This window comes from Argentina silus (genome assembly GCF_951799395.1).
Source record: "Argentina silus genome assembly, chromosome: X".
Lineage (NCBI taxonomy): Eukaryota > Metazoa > Chordata > Actinopteri > Argentiniformes > Argentinidae > Argentina > Argentina silus.
The window spans coordinates 10,862,510-10,880,842 of NC_139653.1; the positions used below are offsets into that span (position 1 = coordinate 10,862,510).

The 18,333-nt window shown below is 40.4% G+C and overlaps 1 protein-coding gene across 3 annotated transcripts; it reads right to left on the reverse strand.

The window, feature by feature from the left end:
* Window positions 1–174: 174 nt before the first annotated feature.
* fbxo11a (F-box protein 11a) lies at window positions 175–18,333 on the reverse strand. Of its 3 annotated transcripts, none has more exons than XM_083695991.1 (22): window positions 18,128–18,333; window positions 14,159–14,286; window positions 13,462–13,543; window positions 13,187–13,328; window positions 12,843–12,972; window positions 12,587–12,670; window positions 12,338–12,470; window positions 12,117–12,223; window positions 11,841–11,952; window positions 11,652–11,758; window positions 7,240–7,377; window positions 6,729–6,946; window positions 6,425–6,605; window positions 6,054–6,176; window positions 5,861–5,946; window positions 5,587–5,663; window positions 2,430–2,573; window positions 2,230–2,340; window positions 1,667–1,774; window positions 1,423–1,531; window positions 1,223–1,321; window positions 175–1,026 (listed from the first exon to the last, which is right to left on the reverse strand). In XM_083695991.1, the coding sequence occupies exons 1-22, from the start codon at window positions 18,213–18,215 to the stop codon at window positions 897–899; spliced, it is 2,637 nt and encodes an 878-aa protein (XP_083552117.1). In that variant the 5' UTR covers window positions 18,216–18,333; the 3' UTR covers window positions 175–896. The 3 variants fall into 3 exon arrangements, 2 of the variants coding, with proteins under 2 accessions (XP_083552117.1, XP_083552116.1); XM_083695990.1 differs by having other exon boundaries at window positions 13,187–13,331; XR_014554931.1 differs by having other exon boundaries at window positions 890–1,026; window positions 1,481–1,531; window positions 13,187–13,331.

Genomic DNA, 18,333 nt, shown 5'->3' on the forward strand with positions numbered 1-18,333 from the left:
TTTTGGTTTTCAGAATTGTAACAGATTTAAACTCATGTCAATACGGTCACAACCAGTCTCAGGAAAACACTTTCAATATCTAAACCCAACATTTTCTTTTTTCTAAATCTCACATTTAAAATATCGGTAGTCAACATTGCTGGAGAAAATGTTTAGTGTTTTTTTGGGGGGGGGTTTTCAGTTCTCTTTCACAGAAAGAATTTAGATACTGCGACATAAGTACAATTACAGCAAGTTTAGGGTGTAGTAATAATAAAATTAGACATTCAAGTACAGTAAGATTTTTGCATGAAAATACAAAACTACATGAGCATTAAAATCAAATCTCAACATTTGTTTTCTTAAAAAAAAAGAAGAAAAAAAGCAGAAGTGCTAGGTCTTTTTTTTTTTTTTTTCTCTCCATACATATATACCAGTGCGACAGTTACCCAGACAGAAGCAGTGTGGGGATTGGGCTCTGCCGCCACATGAGGTACTTGTGCCTCTTATGGCTCTGAGCATTTATGTCCACGATGGGTCTACATAACTGCAGTCTGACTTGCCCACTTCACAAAGGCAGAGGCCTGATAGCTTGTGTCCATCTCTCCACAGCTTTGCTTAGCTGCGCTTTTCAACATTCCCCAAAAACCTGAGTCAACATCTCTGCACAGTCCCATCACCGTGTTTTCCTCTTTATCAATACATAGTAGAAAAAGTGGCACGTTCTGAGCAGAACATATTCTCTTTTAATGTCTCCTTTCAGCTTGTCTAGTCCATGTTCTTTATTTTTTAAGAAAAACTTGACATTCTGTGAAACTGAATTGAGTTTATATTTCTCTCCCCATTGTTAGCTGAGTTAATGGAGTCTCTGGTTTTATTATAGCTGAGGCCAGGGTGGGTGGGTCCTTGGGTTCAGTTCAGTTGTGTTGCAGCGTGTTGGACTCTATAGGAGGAGCTGAGTCATACAGTGTGTCTGTGTCATGTGTCGGCTCTCCAGCTAGCGTGCAGGGGTTTGACAATGTCCCAGCACCACAGTCACAGAAAAATCTGCAGAACAGAAAGAATATTAGCTACAACTGGAAATGGCTTGACTGGGAGACGGAAGATAATCATTGGTCAACTAGTAACTGTAATACCAGCCCATGAGCTCCGCAGATGGTCATAATATCATTATTTCAACAGATTCTGCTCCATTGAGCCAGACATATTTGAAAACAAGTTATTGAGCATATGTGTAACTGACCTATCATGTCTAATGAACTCCACATCGTGCCCTTGATGACACTTTTTGATGCAGTTCACACAGATGGCGTTGCGGTCTGTTGTGTTACAGGTATGACACCTGCAGAGGGGGAGATGGGGAATAAAACAAACTCATGATTAGTTATGTATGATGCATCGATTAACCAGCTTGATGAAGTAGGTATACAGGGAGATGATTACCTGTAAAAATCGTGCATTGGATAGCTGGTGTAACTTGAAATCTTGTACAGGCACTGACCTCTGCTCACAGCTTTTTCAATGGCATCTTGATTGTTCATTATTTTGTTATCTGGGGGAGACAGGGAGGGGTGGGGCAGGTATGGTTAGATCAGGTACAAATCATTAGGTAATGGAGAGGCAATTCAGGAGCATTCAAAACAAAATGTCAACAAATCAATGACATGGCATTAACATGTTATTTTACCTTTCATTGTGACGTTGACACCAGATGCAAGAAACAACCCCCCAAAGCGGTTGTTGAAAATTTGATTGCCCTCTAGGGTCGCCGTGGCATGATTTGTGATCTCAATACCTGGTGAAGAGAGACAGACCGTTAAAGACAAGCTTATAGGACCATCCCTTGACTGTACATCTTGTGTTTGTCTACAATATACATTTGTCAATGACTGCAAAATTATCAGAATATACATCACATTGGATTCAAACCCAAATAGTGATAACACCCACTACCCTTTGGTGTAAGACATTGTAGCACTTTTATCAGCGTCAAAGCAAACCTACGATGTGCACCGAAAGTACCCCGAGACAATTTCTACCTACGGAACTGAAATTACATGATTAACATGAATATATTTTGTTATTCTGTTTTTATTGTATGTATTGTGTATTTATTTTGTGATGAAGTTTTGTTTTCTGCCAAGGGTCTGCAGATGGCAATGTGCAGCGATACTTGTGCGTTGTCTCTGACAAATAAACAAATAAATTAATATGAAATTATATTTCATCCTGATTGCAGGCATTCCACACCTGCAGCAAAGCCGTCAAATATTCTGTTCTTCCGCAGTACAGGGTGACTATTGGTGCTGATGAGGACTCCAGCCTGGGCATTTCTGAATATGTCATTTTCCTCCAGCAAACCTACAGACATGGATAGAGGAGAGGTTAGGTCAGACAAACTCATAAGTCATGCTAAGTAAAACCTTAAAAAGCAGAAGAATCATCATTACCTCTGCCTCCATTGAATATACAGATCCCACCATCTCTCCCATCATGGATTTTATTCCTCCGGAGTGTGGGGTTGCTGTCTGTCTTTATCCACACCCCTGCCATGGCATTGTCAAAGATCTCATTGTCCTCAATGAAGCCTAAACCTGTCACATTCAAACACAAGATACAATGTCAGCCAGAGGTCTTACTGACTGGCATACAACGTCCAATGATAGCCGGGTCTCTAATAAACACTGGGTCAAAATACATTGTACCAGATTATTAAAGTGAAAGCATTTGATTCTGAGTGACCATTGCGACATTACTGGTATTCTACAGTATGGAAACGATAATAAATTACAAATATGTATTTGGCTTGACTGATTTATTGTAGGCTAAAGTTGGTGGATATTTCTTAATTTACAATAACCCTAACCATCAATCCCTCACTGTGAAGGGATGCCAATTTGAAAGCACCAGCTGCAGGATTCAAACGTGGGCTGCCATGGATAGGCATGTATTACAAGACAAGGACACGAACACTCTGAGCCATACTGATGTTATTGCATGTCAAACGTGAGCTTGAAAACCAAATATGAATTGCAGAACATGCTTCCTATATTACCATCATAGGAATCTTTTGCATTGGGCTCAGTTGTAAACATCTATTGTTTTACCAAGTCTTGTGAAAATCTTAAAGTGGTAGAGGTGGGGTTTGAACCCAGTCTGTTATGGGTTAGCATGTATTACTAGACAGGGATACTATCCATCTGAGCTATGCTCACATCTTGGCGAGTTAACTCAGAAAAACATAGATGTATGAATAGCAGAATATATGCCGCCTATATACCCAATACATGATTATTTTACATTCAAGCTCAGTTGTGAACTCCTGGCATAGTACAGTAGGCCAAAGTTTAGAGCCGAGCTGCCGCTGTGATGTTTTTCCCCAGGTCATTCACCTAAAATTCATCAAAACCACCACCAGGAGGCATCAAGAGTAGCTTATGAGTTGTTATTTCCATTTGGAGATAATGTTTCTCTGTTTATCTTCTAATAACCAGTAGCAAAAGCTATTATTCTAAAATAAATACTTTAACCGTAAACACATCTATTTAATCTAGATTGTTGAATATTTTTATTTGATATTCGAGACGTGTGCTACAGTAGTAGGCCTACAAGAAACGTGGCTAACTATGACAAGTTGCTAATATAGCTTAAAACCAAAATTATTATTTGTGAATTTATTGCAGATTGTGTATGACATTTTGTGTACTTTTGCGCTGTTGTGTCCATGGAGAATTCCCTGTGCTGCTGAAAGCCACCACAAGGTGGTGATAAGAGCTGTGAAGGATACCATGTGTCTTGCACATGCAAACATCCATGTTTGTTTACATTTGTCAGTGGGCATTTAACAGTGAGCACAAACAATAACTACCATCAGATTTTTTTCAACATCACTAATGAGTTCACACGTAATGTGATTGTAATCTCTACATTGCGAATGGAGGATGATCTCACATGAGCATATTTACCTTCGTCAGAGCCAATCAGTGCAGTTTTACTGTAGCCTCTAAGTACACCATGTGGTGTATCAAGGACAGGAAAAGATGTGAGGGGGCTACAGACGGGGGTGCTGAGCTGTGTTGCATATCATGTGGTTTCAGTGGGGTAGAACTGGTAGCCAAGAGAGTGCATTGTTGTCATCATTCTAAGAATGGGCTTAAAGTTTAAAAAGTCTAAATGGTGTCAAAAATCTGAATGAAAGTTCTTTAAGTATAGTCAGTCTACATATTTTAAAATGTTCCCATTCAGAAAAAGTGGCCATAGGAATTAATAGGACTTCAGGCAAATTCATGTACAGCTCAAAAAGTAGAAATGGTATAAAAAGTTTTTCTTCAAGCAAGTCAAGTTACTCTTAAGTCTGGGTATTTCAAAGTTGATTTTAAGCGGTTTAGGTTGTGCACGTGGAGGTATGTGGAGTCAGTCTACACAGCTTAGATTATGGTCTAAAAGTATAAATGATATGAAAAAGAGAGGTTATAAGAGATAGAGAGATTGATGTAGATATATATATACATAGATGAGAAAGGGTAAGTATAGATAGATAAACATTTGGAGGTTAATCAGCATGGTTTAGAATGTCAGTTACAGTAGATGGAAGGTTGGGTAGTTCAGTGGACTGAGTAGAGTTGGTTCGTTAAGTGGATGAGAGCTTTTGGAGTTACAAAAAGCTTAATAGTTGAAAAAGTTTAATAGGTATAAGAAAGCTTTTATCTGGGTTTATAAGATGTTCTGGGTAGTTGAAAAAAAGTGAGTGTCTTATTATGGTAGCAGATACAGTTAAAGATGGTTTGATTGGATGGTTGGATGGATAGATGACTGAGGGGAGATATAGAAAAATCAAAACAACAAAGAGTTTAATCAGTATGGGTTATACTGAGTTGAAAGGTTAGATAGATAGTATGCTTGAAGTTCATAGATAGGATCAGCCTGGGTTCCAGTAGTTCAGTAGAATGGGTAGATAGTTAGTTGGTTAGTTGAGTGGTTGAGAGCAGTAGAGTTGGTTGGTTAAGTGGTTGAGAGTGGTTTCAGTGGGGTAGAACTGGGAGCCAAGAGAGTGCATTGTTGTGTAATCATTCTAAGAATGTCTTCTGCAGGTCTTCTGTTGTTATTATTCAATAATTCTGAAAGTTCTACAGAAGTTGCATTAACAATGGTGGCTCTCAGAATGCTGGCCTAAATCAACATTCCACCAAGTTAACCGGATAAGAGAACTTTTGGAGTTACAAAAAGCTTTAAAAAGTTTAATAGGTATCAGAAAGATTTTATCAGTTGATCATTTGGAGTTTTGGGCACAGTTTACAGTTGCAATGGTGTGAATACCTTAAAGTGGTTCAAAAATGTCATCGTTTGGTTTGTTACTTTTGTATAGTTTAAAAAGTTTAATCGGTATCAAAACCAAAAGTTATAGCAACACGAGTTAGACCTCTCTACACGTTTTAAAGTTGAATTGGTGTGAATAGCTTACAAGTTGTAGGAGTAGCAGCAGGTGGAAGAATAGGAATAATAATAGCTTGCTTGAAGCAAGCCCACCTAATAATATTAATCCTAATGATTACAATAGGACTCCCTTCGGGACTTGGACCCCTAATAAATAAAAAGTGGATTTCTCACCTGAGTTGTAAACTAAAATGCCACCATTTTGACCTCCCCAGATCTTGTTCCGTCTAATCTTGGGGTTACTGCCAGTTCTGTAAATTAGGACACATTAACCAATGAATTAAAGCACATCATTCAAATTAATGTCATAACAGAGAGCATTCCATTCTGATATCATACTTTCAGTGTTCTCTCTTCATTGCAACATGCACTATATGGATCACAGGTTGTTAAACATTTCATCATTGGTCTTTTTTTTTTAATTTATTTGAGCTCCTGCTTCACTGACCTAATTTGAACTCCAGAGTACATGTGATTGTAGATATCATTGTCCTCCAATACTCCATGGCCGTTGTCATAAAAGTAGACACCAACCTGTTCACACCAGAGGGAAAACTGTGTTAACAGGTTTTTGCTTTAGATTTACCCATGAGAAACATGAGGCTCAAAGAAGCAGATCAACAGACTGGTCCTCACCATACCTGCTTCCCGCTGTGTATCCTGTTCCTCCTTAGTACAGGCGTGCTGCCTGTCGTCACCCACACTCCTGCCAGCGTGTTACTGTACACCTCATTCTCCTCTATCACACCTTGTCCCTTTTCATGCTATAGAGGAAAGACACAAGAAATACATACATTTGACCTCAATATAAAGAGATCACAAAAGGAAAATTAAAGGGGTTGAAATGTAGTATGACCACTAGGACCACAATGGAAATACATCTGTGACTGGTTTTGTCCTCGCTGATTTTGTATGTGTTTGTTCCTGAATTTACATGGTTGAGGTAACTTTGTAAGTATTTTAAAATGGTCAAATAATATGATTATTTTGTTTGTATCTGTGTATCACTTACTACATAAATGCCCCCATGCTGGCCATCATGAATCTTGTTGTGCCGGACGATGGGGCAGCTGTTTGTCCGGATTTGGATCCCAGCCAAGGCGTTACCATAGATATCGTTTCCTTCAATGAGGCCGCGACCATCACCAAAAATGTAAACGCCGCCCTGGTTACCATTGAATATGGCATTGCCCCTGCATTGGCAAAACATTAAAAAATGCATCATTGAGTATCTATTGCACATCAGCAATAAGCTTGTTACTTGATAAACAACATCTGTATACCACCTTGCCCAACCTGTGGCAAGCCACACTGACCTTATTGTGGGATCACTGTTGGAGGTGATCCACACTCCAGCAAAGTTGTTTGCATAGATCTTGTTCTCAATGAACTGGCCACGGCCTTTTTCATGCACATAGATGCCCCCAGTCTGGCCATGGTGAATCTCACAGCGAACCACAGTGGGGTTGGCATATGCCTTCACTTCAAAGCCTGCTATACGGTTCCTATGGATGTTGCAGCTCTCAAAGTAGCCCTGCGGGGGGAGTCACAGATAATCAGGACATCTAGCTGTTAAAAGATGTTGTCCGAGAAAGAAAAAGTTGTTGCTCTGGAATGAAATTGCTTCAATCTAATGCATAAGCAGTGAATGGGTAGGAAAACAATCGACATGTTTTTAAGGGAAGCTCTCCTTCAAAGCTCTGGATTAACTCTGATGTAATAACACCAATGGAGGGTCTTCGAAACCTAGGAAACAATTTTCTTAACAAGAAATAGCAGTAAGTTGGAACAGAATAAAAATTCACAGGCCCATAATTTTTAGCGTACCATGCCATGGTCAAAAGTGAAAACGCCCACATCTCTACCATGGTGGATGTGATTCCGTCTGATGATAGGGTTGCCATGATTTTTCACCCAGATCCCGGCAAGAGCGTTGTTTGAGATCTCGTTGTCTTCGTATATTCCCTGGGAAGGCAGTAAGGAGTGAAATTATTAGTAATTTGATGCAATCTCATGCTAAGAGCACTAAGCAGTAAACCTTCCTACATATGGACCCCTTTGAGTTCACGTCATGCATGGATACGCTTGGATGAGCACGCACATAGGTTGCAAACTGACAGTGCTATGAGAGAGACTGATTTTGTCTCTTTCCCCATGGAAAGTGATGATGACATTGTGAGGCAAAGTTTGTGGATACATAGCCTAAGCCTCAATTGTGATACGTTTGATCTCTTAAAGAAAGACCCCCTCAGGGTTTCTATTTAGCGGGATCTGTCTCTTCATCACACCTGAAGAGGAATGTCTGTTGCTGTTTTGGGGGGCAAAGATCACCAAGCACCGTAGTGGTCATATGAAAGCTATAAGCTCTCAAGTTGCAGCGATTTTTCACCATATAGTTTTGATGATGAAGTTACCTCAACTCGTCTTTGTGACTGTGTGATTTGAAATGTTTTGGGACGGACAACTTTCAACTTCGCTATCAATAGAAAGACCTGTCGTGTCATCATAGCCAAGAGGAAGCACTGTTTTTTGGGGGGTGGAGAGCCAACGCAGTCAGACTCGCATATGAGAGCCATAATCTCAAGTTGGAGTGATTCTCTCCATATAATTTGACTGAGAGGTTCACTCAAATTATATTTACATCTGTGTGATTTGAAATACAGTTAGGTCCATATATATTTGGACTCTGACGCAATTTTTGTTACAGTTATATAATGAATATGGGCTTAAAGTGCAGACTCTCAGATTTAATTTGAGGGTATTCACATCCAAATTGGAGGAAGGGTTTAGGAATTACAGCTCTTTTATATGTAGCCCCCTCTTTTTCAAGGGACCAAAAGTAATTGGACAACTGACTCAAAAGCTGTTTCATGCACAGGTGTGGGCTATTCCTTTGTTATTTCTTTATCAATTAAGCAGGTAAAAGGTCTGAGTTGTTTCCAAGTGTGGTATTTGCATTTGGAAGCTGTTGCTGTGAACGCACAACATGCGGTCAAAGGAGCTCTCTATGCAAGTGAAACAGGCCATCCTTAGGCTGCAAAACCCCAAAAAAATCCATCAGAGACATAGCGGCAACATTAGGAGTGGCCAAATCAACAGTTTGGTACATTGATCGCAGGATCCTTCACATGGTAAAGAAAAAACCCTTCACAACATCCAGACAAGTGAAGAACACTCTCTAGAGGGTAGGCATATCATTATCCAAATCTACCATAAAGAGAAGACTTCACAAGAGCAAATACAGGGGGTTCACCACAAGGTGCAAACCATTCATAAGCCTCAAGAATAGAAAGGCCAGATGTGATGGCATGGCCATGCATGGCTTCCAATGGCACTGGGTCACTAGTGTTTATTGATGATGTGACAGAAGACAGAAGCAGCCAGATGAATTCTGTGTGTAGGGATATACTGTCTGCTCAGATTCAGTCAAATTGAGCAAAGATTCAGTCAAATTGATGGACAATGACCCAAAACTGCAAAAGCAGCCCAGGAGTTTTTTAAGGCAAAGAAGTGGAATATTCTGCAATGGCCGAGTCAATCACCTGATCTCAACCCGATCGAGCATGCATTTCACTTGCTGAAGACAAAACTAAAGGCAGAAAGACCCACAAACAAACAACAACTAAAGACAGCTGCAGTAAAGGCCTGGCAAAGCATCACAAAGGAGGAAACCCAGCATTTGATGATGTTCCAGACTTCAGGCAGTCATTGCCTGCAAAGGATTCTCGACAAAGTATTAAAAATGAACATTTTATTTATGATTATGTTAATTTGTCCAATTACATTTGAGCCCCTGAAAATGGGGTACTGTGTATAAAAATTGTTGCAATTCCTAAACGTTTCATACGATATTTTTGTTCAACCCCTTGAATTAAAGCTGAAAGTCTGCCCTTCAATTGCATCTCGATTGTTTCATTTCAAATCCATTGTGGTAGCGTACAGAGCCAAAATTATGAAAATTGTGTCAGTCAAAATATTTCCGGACCTAACTGTATGTTTTGCTTAGAAGGCTCACTTTTGATTACTACTCAGAAAAAACAACCTCACTAACAGAGTGAGCGTTCAACTTTTGTGCTGAGATTGTGTAGGTGTCACTCAACGACTCCTCCCCTCTGTCTTCTACCATGTCATGATAAAAGATAGGTAGATAGCTAGATAACTGTGGCTCTACTCATTATTTATGTCTGATGCCTTCAATCTGTAAACATTTATCATATTTGAATAGAGTATGAAATAAGAGTGTCATTAAATTAAAGCGGAGTCAGTCAACATTAATATAAATATAATACATATAAATCATTCTGCCATGGACTTGGTGTCATATTAAAGAGGCGATTGTGGTCTTTAAAACTAAACAAACATGTAATGGTCCATTTTCCTTCGTTTTATAGCTATACCCGTTTGTCTAGAATATATAAAATGAGCATTTAACTGGGAATTCTCAGTAATCTACAGCAGCATTCTAGAATTCTATTGGGGGCTATAGAGTTAAACAAAACTTGTTGTGTGACTGGTTGGGTGACAAAACAGAAAAGGCCAAAATCAGGACTTTAATTTTTACAGGATACCATCAACAAAGACTCAATTTAGCTATTCACTGTATGGCTAGGTAGCATTGCAAAACGCTGGTAGGAATCATATTAAACATACAGGCTAGTTGGCTAGCATGACACTAAAAGGCTGGTTTTATTGTAATTTGTGCGGCTGTTGCTGAACGTCACAACAACATCATGAATATATTGTTGGGCGACATACATTTTGGTTGCTGTCCTTTGCTCTGCAACATGGTGTAATATTCTAGGTATGGATTTAGCTGATGAGCTTGTTTTTACCTGTTCTCTTCCAGCATGACACTGTATCTAATAAAAATAGCGTATCAAAAAGGAATGTATGTCTGGGAAGCTAAGCAGAATATGCCTTAGTCGATCCTGGGATGGGGGACCAAAACAGGCTGCTGGAAGTGGTGTTAGAGGACCAGTAGGTGGCACTCCTCCCTCTGGTGTAGGGACCCCAATGCCCCAGGGCAGTGAATGATGCATCACTGGACCGCAGATCTACCGCTGGACCTCGACCACATGCCATGTGTGTACAAGTCTTTAGTGTTGCTCCATAGTTGCCGCAAGCCCACAAGTATATTGTCGCCAAATATGATGGAAATAGGTTTGATTAAGCAGGGGTTATATGAGTGCACATGATATAAAATAGCCTACCATTGAAAGGTACGGGAAGGTCAATAAGCTCTTGTCCCTTTTTACCAAGTAGCCTAGGCTGTTCTCGTCATTGTATTGCCCCCGGATGTAGATTTACAGGTCTGCTACACCACAGCCGTGAAATCCACATCTGTGAGACAGAGTTAATAGACTCCTATTGTAGTCAACGTTACCTGCTACACCAGTGTGTGCATGAAGCGTAGACGTAGAGTGGTTGCGCTTGCAGCAACGTACATTTAGGATTGGAGTCTATTTTTCTCTGATCAAGTAAATCCCATACAAAGTGTCTTAAATTACAGGTTTCAATGCTTTCTGGACGCTTAAAAGATGCTTCTTCACTCAGCATCATAGTATGATAATGTAATAAAAACATTGATATTAGCAGTACATGCATACAATAGCGGTACCTGTTGAAAAACAAGCTGACAAACCGCTGACAAGTCCTCGTTTATATTGGGCGGTAAAGGACAAGCTCCAACTCTGAAGATATTCAGATTTGACAGGGCTCTCAACATAACTCAACTCAACATAGGCTTCACGCAGCAAAGTTTGCTATGGTTTCAATTGATCTGATACTCTTGTTCAGGTGCAGGTGAAGAGAGCATGACAGAGCAGGGGCACATCAGTGAATTTTAGTTTTTTTTCAGAGCCTTCATCCAATTTAGTAATTAGGAAACAGCGAGAGAACGTAAAAAAATGCCAAAACACCAAACTAAATGATTTGCATCCGCAGATAATATATATATATATATATATTCTTGACGAAAATAACAACAAAAACATGAACAGGTAGTGCTGCTGCTGTGCATGTATGAATAGAGCAGAGGAAGAGAGACGGAGAGAGAGCAGTAGGCGGCTGTGAGTAAACCAGGCATGATTATACCTACGAGCCTTGCCTGGCCCAAATCAATTGTCATAAAATCAGGTCTGGCACTGCCATAGCCTTTCGGGATTTGGCTAAAATTTAAAACTCTCGCCTATAGACCAGACTCTGAGTGCAGAATGTGCCATCAAGAATGTATGTGTTACCTGTGCATGGTCAGTGATGTATAACCCCACGTTTTCACAGTCACTGATGTTGCAATGTTTGATCGTGGGACAAGCTCCCTGGCCACTCACACAGACCGCTGAGCCAACTGAAACAAGAAGGTGTACCTATAAGCAATAATGCATTAAAGATTGAAAAGAAAAAAAAGATTTGTAAAACATAGCCCTTACCTGTGCAAGTGCTGCGAATGATGCAGTGGTCAATGATGGGGCTGCAGTTCACTGTAATCTCCAAGCAGTGGTGGGCATTATGGTGCTGGGCCGACTTATCATCAGGATTGAACTGCAGGAGACAGCCCACATACATATGACTAACAAACAACCACAACTGACATCCTGTCAGGACTACCTTTGCTTCAGACCAGGTTCATGTGTAAATTAGATGAACACTGCACAGTTCAGACATTCACAGACAGTGTGCTATGTTACATTAGCTGAATATCTTACCCTAATGGTCATGTACCCAACATAGGCATCCTCTGACCCCTCCATGAATACAAACGTGGAATCTCTGGTATTCTCAATGATTACTTTGTCTGCAACTTTTCCAGGCGCTGCAGAGTGAACATAAAGTTAAAAAGGGCAAAGAGAGTAAATTAATAGACAAGTAATAGACAATGAACCACAAGACAAATGTGTGGGACCATAACGGCTACAGACATACATACCAGCGCCTATCATTGTGATCGGTGACTCAATATAGATCCATTCATCAGTGTAAATCCCAGAGTGGACGAATATCAGGCCATCAAAATGGGCCTCCTGCACCCCTCCAAGGGCATCCTCGATGGTGTCATAGTACTAAGGAAGATTTACCATAGAGCATATTACAGTAAAGTCACAGTGAAATAAACTGATCTATTAAAAAAATGTCAACATCTCTGAAACACACACAATGAAAAAACAAGAACACATACAAGCATGTTCTCTCTTCCTTTGTATCTGGCAGGATTACTGTAGAAATGTTCAGCGAAGCCTGGCTTTACATGTGCTCCTTTATACTGCAAATGAAAAGATCACTGTAATTGCGTGTTCTAATTACACAGTAATATGTTCATAGGATCAAAGCTATCTATCATGAATATGTCAGTGTAAGTTATTGACAGTTTGAGCAGTAACATCCAAATGGTTGAGTTACAGGAGGGTTTATTAGGTCAGAGGTGACAGTCATACCAGCTGCTGAAAGCTCTCCTTCCATGGGTTGGGCTGTTCATACTCTTCTGGGTTAATCTGGAAGAACTTCCCAGCCTCTGGATGCATCATGGGACGTGTGTACTCAAATACTTCCATGTAAAGCCTCTTCCTGAAAAGCAAGGCAAAGACAGAATCAGACAGACAGATCATGTCACGCTATCAACTAGGGCAGGAAGAAAGAGGGTTTGTGTGTCCACATGGGCTCTTGGTCTCAATAAACAAATCCATAGAGATTACATTTGTAGTGTGTGTCTGTGTTCTCTGGTCTCAATGTCGGTTCAACCATGGGAGAGGCCAGACAGAGAGCAGGCAGTGTCTCTCACCAGAGGATGGGGTCATTAGCCAGCTCGCTGAAACGTTTGCATACACATGCAGCACGACACAAGTCCTGCTCCAGCAGGTAGGAAAAAATCTTCAGAACCACCTCGTCTGGCAGCTTCTCCTGAAGGTACTGCTCAGCTGGAGCTGCTGTGAAGAGAATGATTGCAATGAGTTGCATTTTTACTCTAAGTATCTCAGAGTATAATTGTCAAAATCTTCATCAACTCTAATATCACTGCAGGGTAATGCATTTGAGACAGAACATCGGTTTCTTTACCTGCAAGATCTTGAGACTTTCCTGACACTCTGGCACGTTTTGCCCTGTGGCCGAAGTTTTCTGTGGTTGAAGTGGAAGCACCCTGCAAACAGAGGACAATGTAATTAAGGATGGATTGTTTAAAGCCATGTAGACCTATCATACTGGTATGATGATATTATTCTGTATCTGTACAAGGGAGATCCATAATGCGCTCACAGGAAAAAAGCACTGACAATGGTTTTAAAAGCCATTAGTGCTTAGCTGACAGATACAGTCAATGTGGTCATCTGCTTAGAGTGGTATTATCAATATCTGAACATGTTTGAATAATTCAAATGATTCTAGTAATTACTACTTGTCAATCAATGCAAATAGCAACATTTATTATAAAATTTAGCCTTTGGGTTTAGAGGCATCATTTTGGATTAGACTAGAGGCATTCATTTTACATTTGCCCATGATAGTCAGTATAGTCTGAAACCACTGTTTATCTGGTGCAAAATAGCCCTACAGTATCATGGTGCAATGATAAACAGTGACACTCAACAGCAAAAGGTGAGTGGATTAATGAAGGTAGAACAGTGCCCAACTCTGTTCAGTCTTGACCCTCCTTGGGAAACCAAACTGGTCTAAGCACACTGCAAGTCTAAATGAGTCATATATGTAGCTGTGGTCAAATAATTTCCACGAGTGATTCCCACATTGTTATACTCACCTCCATGTTTGTCTTTGCTGGACACACTGTTCTCTTGGGCAATAACGACTTTCTTCTAAGCTGGTATGGACTATTCTGAGCTCCTGGACCAGATTCTTCTGCAACCATATCTGCAGGAACGTCCTCATCTTGAAAGGGGAAAAGAGGATGACATCACAACTTTACCATGATGACTGACAATGACAATTTTCACAGCCCTCAGAGGAACTTTGCATACTAATAGCAGCATTGCATGTTATGGCTGCATAACTCCGCCAGAGGAAGATAAATGTTTTAGCATGCTGTTCAGCCCTTTCTGCTACTCAGAATCTTTCCTTACAGCATAGTGTTTAGAATAGCTGTCTGCTGCTCAGATCTTCGAGTGACAGGAGTGCATTTGCCTACATTCTGTGCAATTCAGTTATGAGGCCCTCTTGTGGACCCCTAAAGTGAGTGCTATCCCCTTTCTGCACCTGATGACATACATGTTCATAAGCCTCTGGCTCTTCTGCACAGCGGTACACCCAAATGTCTAGGGCAAACACCTCCCCCACCTCGTGAACCATGGAATCGATGTAATCTCAAGAACAGTTTATCACAAATATTGCTCAAACAAGTGCTCAGTGCCCCTAGAAAAATCCCTGATTGGCTGGAGTGATAATCAACATATGTGGGCCTATTGCTTTTTCAGACTTATTCAAAACAGTACAAACACACAAGATCATAAACATAATTTGGCCTATGAACACATACCAGTTTTACACATTAAACATAAAATGAAATATCTATCAGGTGAACATGGGTCCATTTTGCCAAGAGGATCCATAATGGATTCCATGCTAACCCCAGCTATGACCAGCAAATGCTGCCTGTTGCTCTGATAGCAAAGGGGGCTCTCCCAGGCTACTAGACCAGTAACCACTACAAACATAGTGCTTAACCCAACTACAACAACATCTCTCTACATGAGCAACCCAAACACACACTGCATTGTAGCAATATAAAATCTAAGCTATGGAGACATGCAGGCTGTGTCTCCTAATTGCCAGCTGCTGATAACCACAAATGACATATATGTGCTCCACGTTTAAGGTCATGTAGCACAGAAAATTCATGATTATTGCTGGGAAATCTAGAGGGTGGTGAATGAGGAGAAAGACCATTAAGTCATTAAGTCAATCTGTTGATGACAAAAGGTTTACGCTGCATTGTTCTTGTACCCTAGTTCATCATCACACAGATCATGTGTGATGATCAGAAAAACAAGTTTGGTGGTTAAGTCAAAAAGGGACTCCATTTACAAGAAACCAGCTAGCTATATGGAATCACATTTAGAAATGAAGATGCCCATGCCCCTGTGCTCAATGGGCCCGCAGACAAAACTTTTTTTTTTTTTTTTTCTACTCCCTGCGCCACAGACAGTCTTTTCATGCTATTTTTGTACACCGAAAACCTGTTAGTCTCTCTCCATCTTTCACTGAGACCATCTGGTCCAGGTTCGGGTCTATCACCATGCCTTGAACAGTATAAAGTCTATGGTCTTGACATGGATGAGCACACGTGTCAATGCTAACAGAGACCGACAAAATATTTGAATAAGTATTACCCGTAGGCACACTTCAGGCACACCTTCATTTAAAGGCTCTGAAGAAATACCATGGTAAAGAGAGCACCTGCTGGAATATTAAGTCAGTGCAAGGCTATTACTACTAAAGGCCAAAACTACTAAATCTCTAAATTCTACTAAATCTCTCTATGTTTCAACGTCGAAGATCCCATCTTTGCTGCTGCTGGACCTTTCAGGGTTAAATGTGTTACTTTCAAAGAGGACTGCGAAGAAGTCCCCCCCTACAGTTGACCAGCTGATGAGGAGACTGGCTTCCACCTTCCTGTGTCGGGAATCTCTCCCCCCCCAGCAGAAAGTGGATGTGAGGAAAAGATAGAATGCGTCTTACTTTCATTGAAAATGTTGAATATTAGTCATCTCAGGGACATTTGAATTATTGCAGTGCCGGTTTTAGTTTTTCTAACGTGTTGTAGCGGTTTCTTTTCTTTCTTTTTTTTTTTAAATATGTTTTTAGGGCTTTTCTGCTTTATTGGGATAGACAGTAGAGATTGACAGGAAGGATGGGAGAGAGAGGAGGGATGACATGCAACATAGTTCGAGGGTCGGAATCGAACCAAGAACCTTGCGATTACGTGGTAAGCGCATTAGTGTTGTAGCGTTTTTGTCAGTTACTCATCCTTCAGCATTTGTAACAGAGTATAGTTCTATGGTTGGTCCTTCTCAATCTCTCTTTTAACAGTCTATTAACAGTATTTGTCATTTTTGAAAAAACATTTGTCAGTAACACTAGGATTCTGGTTTGTGTAAATATACAAATAAAACTCAAAACAATTCCCTACGAACTGCCAGGTCAAACTCTGTTGTTACCCTTTAAACTACAAATTTGACCAGGTCTAAGACAACTCTCAGGAGCTCCCACTGCCAAGTTGAAAGACTGCATCCTCCAGTCACTGCTCCAACTCACTTCCCTATACCATCTCTCTTCACGTTGTGCGGCTGGGCAATGCATTCATCATTATTACTGCATGAAATGTATTTCTGCAAATCCAAACACTATAACATAACTAGCTACTCACACATTTCTGAAAAGCTTTTCTGCTTAGACCCACTCTCTTTGAAGTCATAAATAGCTAGCAATCACTGCGCTCGCTAACTACTAGCAATATAAAAGCGCGTAGTAGAATACAAAAAAGGTAGTAACTAATTACCGGTGTATGACATGACATTTAGCTGTAACAGCAAACCAGCTACCACTACTTTAGCCCAGTCAGTTGGGATGTTTCACACCTCACGTGGACATTGTTTAACTTTGAAAAGTGTACGTTAGTATGAGCATGCTGTGCATAGTAACGTAATAGGCAGGTGGCTTCGGTAAGTTCAAGACATGTCAATCAATGTCATGATTCAATGTCAATCAATCAAATACCTAAGGCAGGTCAGCACTGAAGAAGACCTATGATGGCTAAAATTTGTTTGTGTGATTTGGTGGTGGTAAGATGCTACAGTTTGTTAAAGAGCCATCTACCTAACCTGTTACCTGGCAACTGTCATTAACTTAGACCAATATTGCTATTCCTTGAACTCGAAGTACCGTGATAAGCAGCAATAGAGTTAGCTACACATATTACCAAGTAAGCGTGCAAATAATGCGCCAAATTAACTGATAATGCATGTTTCATGTAATATCTTTGCAAACGATTTTTCAAAGAGAAACAAAAGCGCTGCAAACCAGCTGGTTGCAAAAACGTCATCATGGAACGGGATGCCAATTTGCACGGGGTCTGACTAATCACTAAAACGTCCCATGTAATGTCCCATCCTATAACGTTGAATCTGGTGTGCAAATTTAACATCCATACATTTCTCTACTGATCAGAAGGTCTCAATAATCTTATATATGAATGGAAAACATTCTTTAGTAAGTGTTCAGTAACGTTCGATACACAGGACGTTTCAATCCATTCACAGCAATTACACTGGCCCTATTCGTTACGTTTGCGAGCTATCTGACACTAGTTACTAAAGTTATCTATACAAATAGGCACATTTGACTCATGGGCTAACTAGGTAGTTGTGTTTACATAGTATGTTGCAGCCGCGTATTTAAGTAACTAGCATAGCTGGAACGCCAGTGAGCAATGCTCTAGCTATAAGATCAAAAAAGATAAGCTGGCTAACAACACAGCAGTACATGTAGGTAAGGAACAAACCAAGCCAAACAAAGCGCGGCCTTGGGATTGCCTACAGAGGAAGAAGCCTCGGTGTTTCCTGTTGCACATAAAAGGGAAAGACGTTGTCAACCCCAATTACTAGAAACCACCGATATTTGACCGTGTCACTTAAAACAGTAAGTCACAGATCAACGCGTTTTACAAACGACTCTTAACTATGTACTCAGCTAGGTAAGACGTTGAAATAATTACCTCTTTCCTGATTGTTCCTTTCCGGCTGTACCGGGCGCGGCCTCGACACTCGCCTGGGTCTTCTGCTGGTAGCTCTGACGGAGTTCATTTGGGGTGTTTATAATTATGGAAAATTCTAACCCTTCACTACAGTAGGAACGACGTGGAGTACGCAATCCAAAACGGTTTTTTTCTTAAACATTGCGCAAGAAAACACCTTTCTTGTA

Excerpts from the sequence above, each read along its gene's own strand:
- fbxo11a (XM_083695990.1), bottom strand. The coding sequence starts at position 18,215 with ATGAACTCCGTCAGAGCTACCAGCAGAAGACCCAGGCGAGTGTCGAGG. Across the intron at positions 2,574-5,586 it reads CATTTTAGTTTACAACTCAG|GTTTAGGCTTCATTGAGGAC; the intron begins GTGAGAAATCCA and ends TGAATGTGACAG. Across the intron at positions 1,775-2,229 it reads ATTTGACGGCTTTGCTGCAG|GTATTGAGATCACAAATCAT; the intron begins GTGTGGAATGCC and ends TCTCTTCACCAG.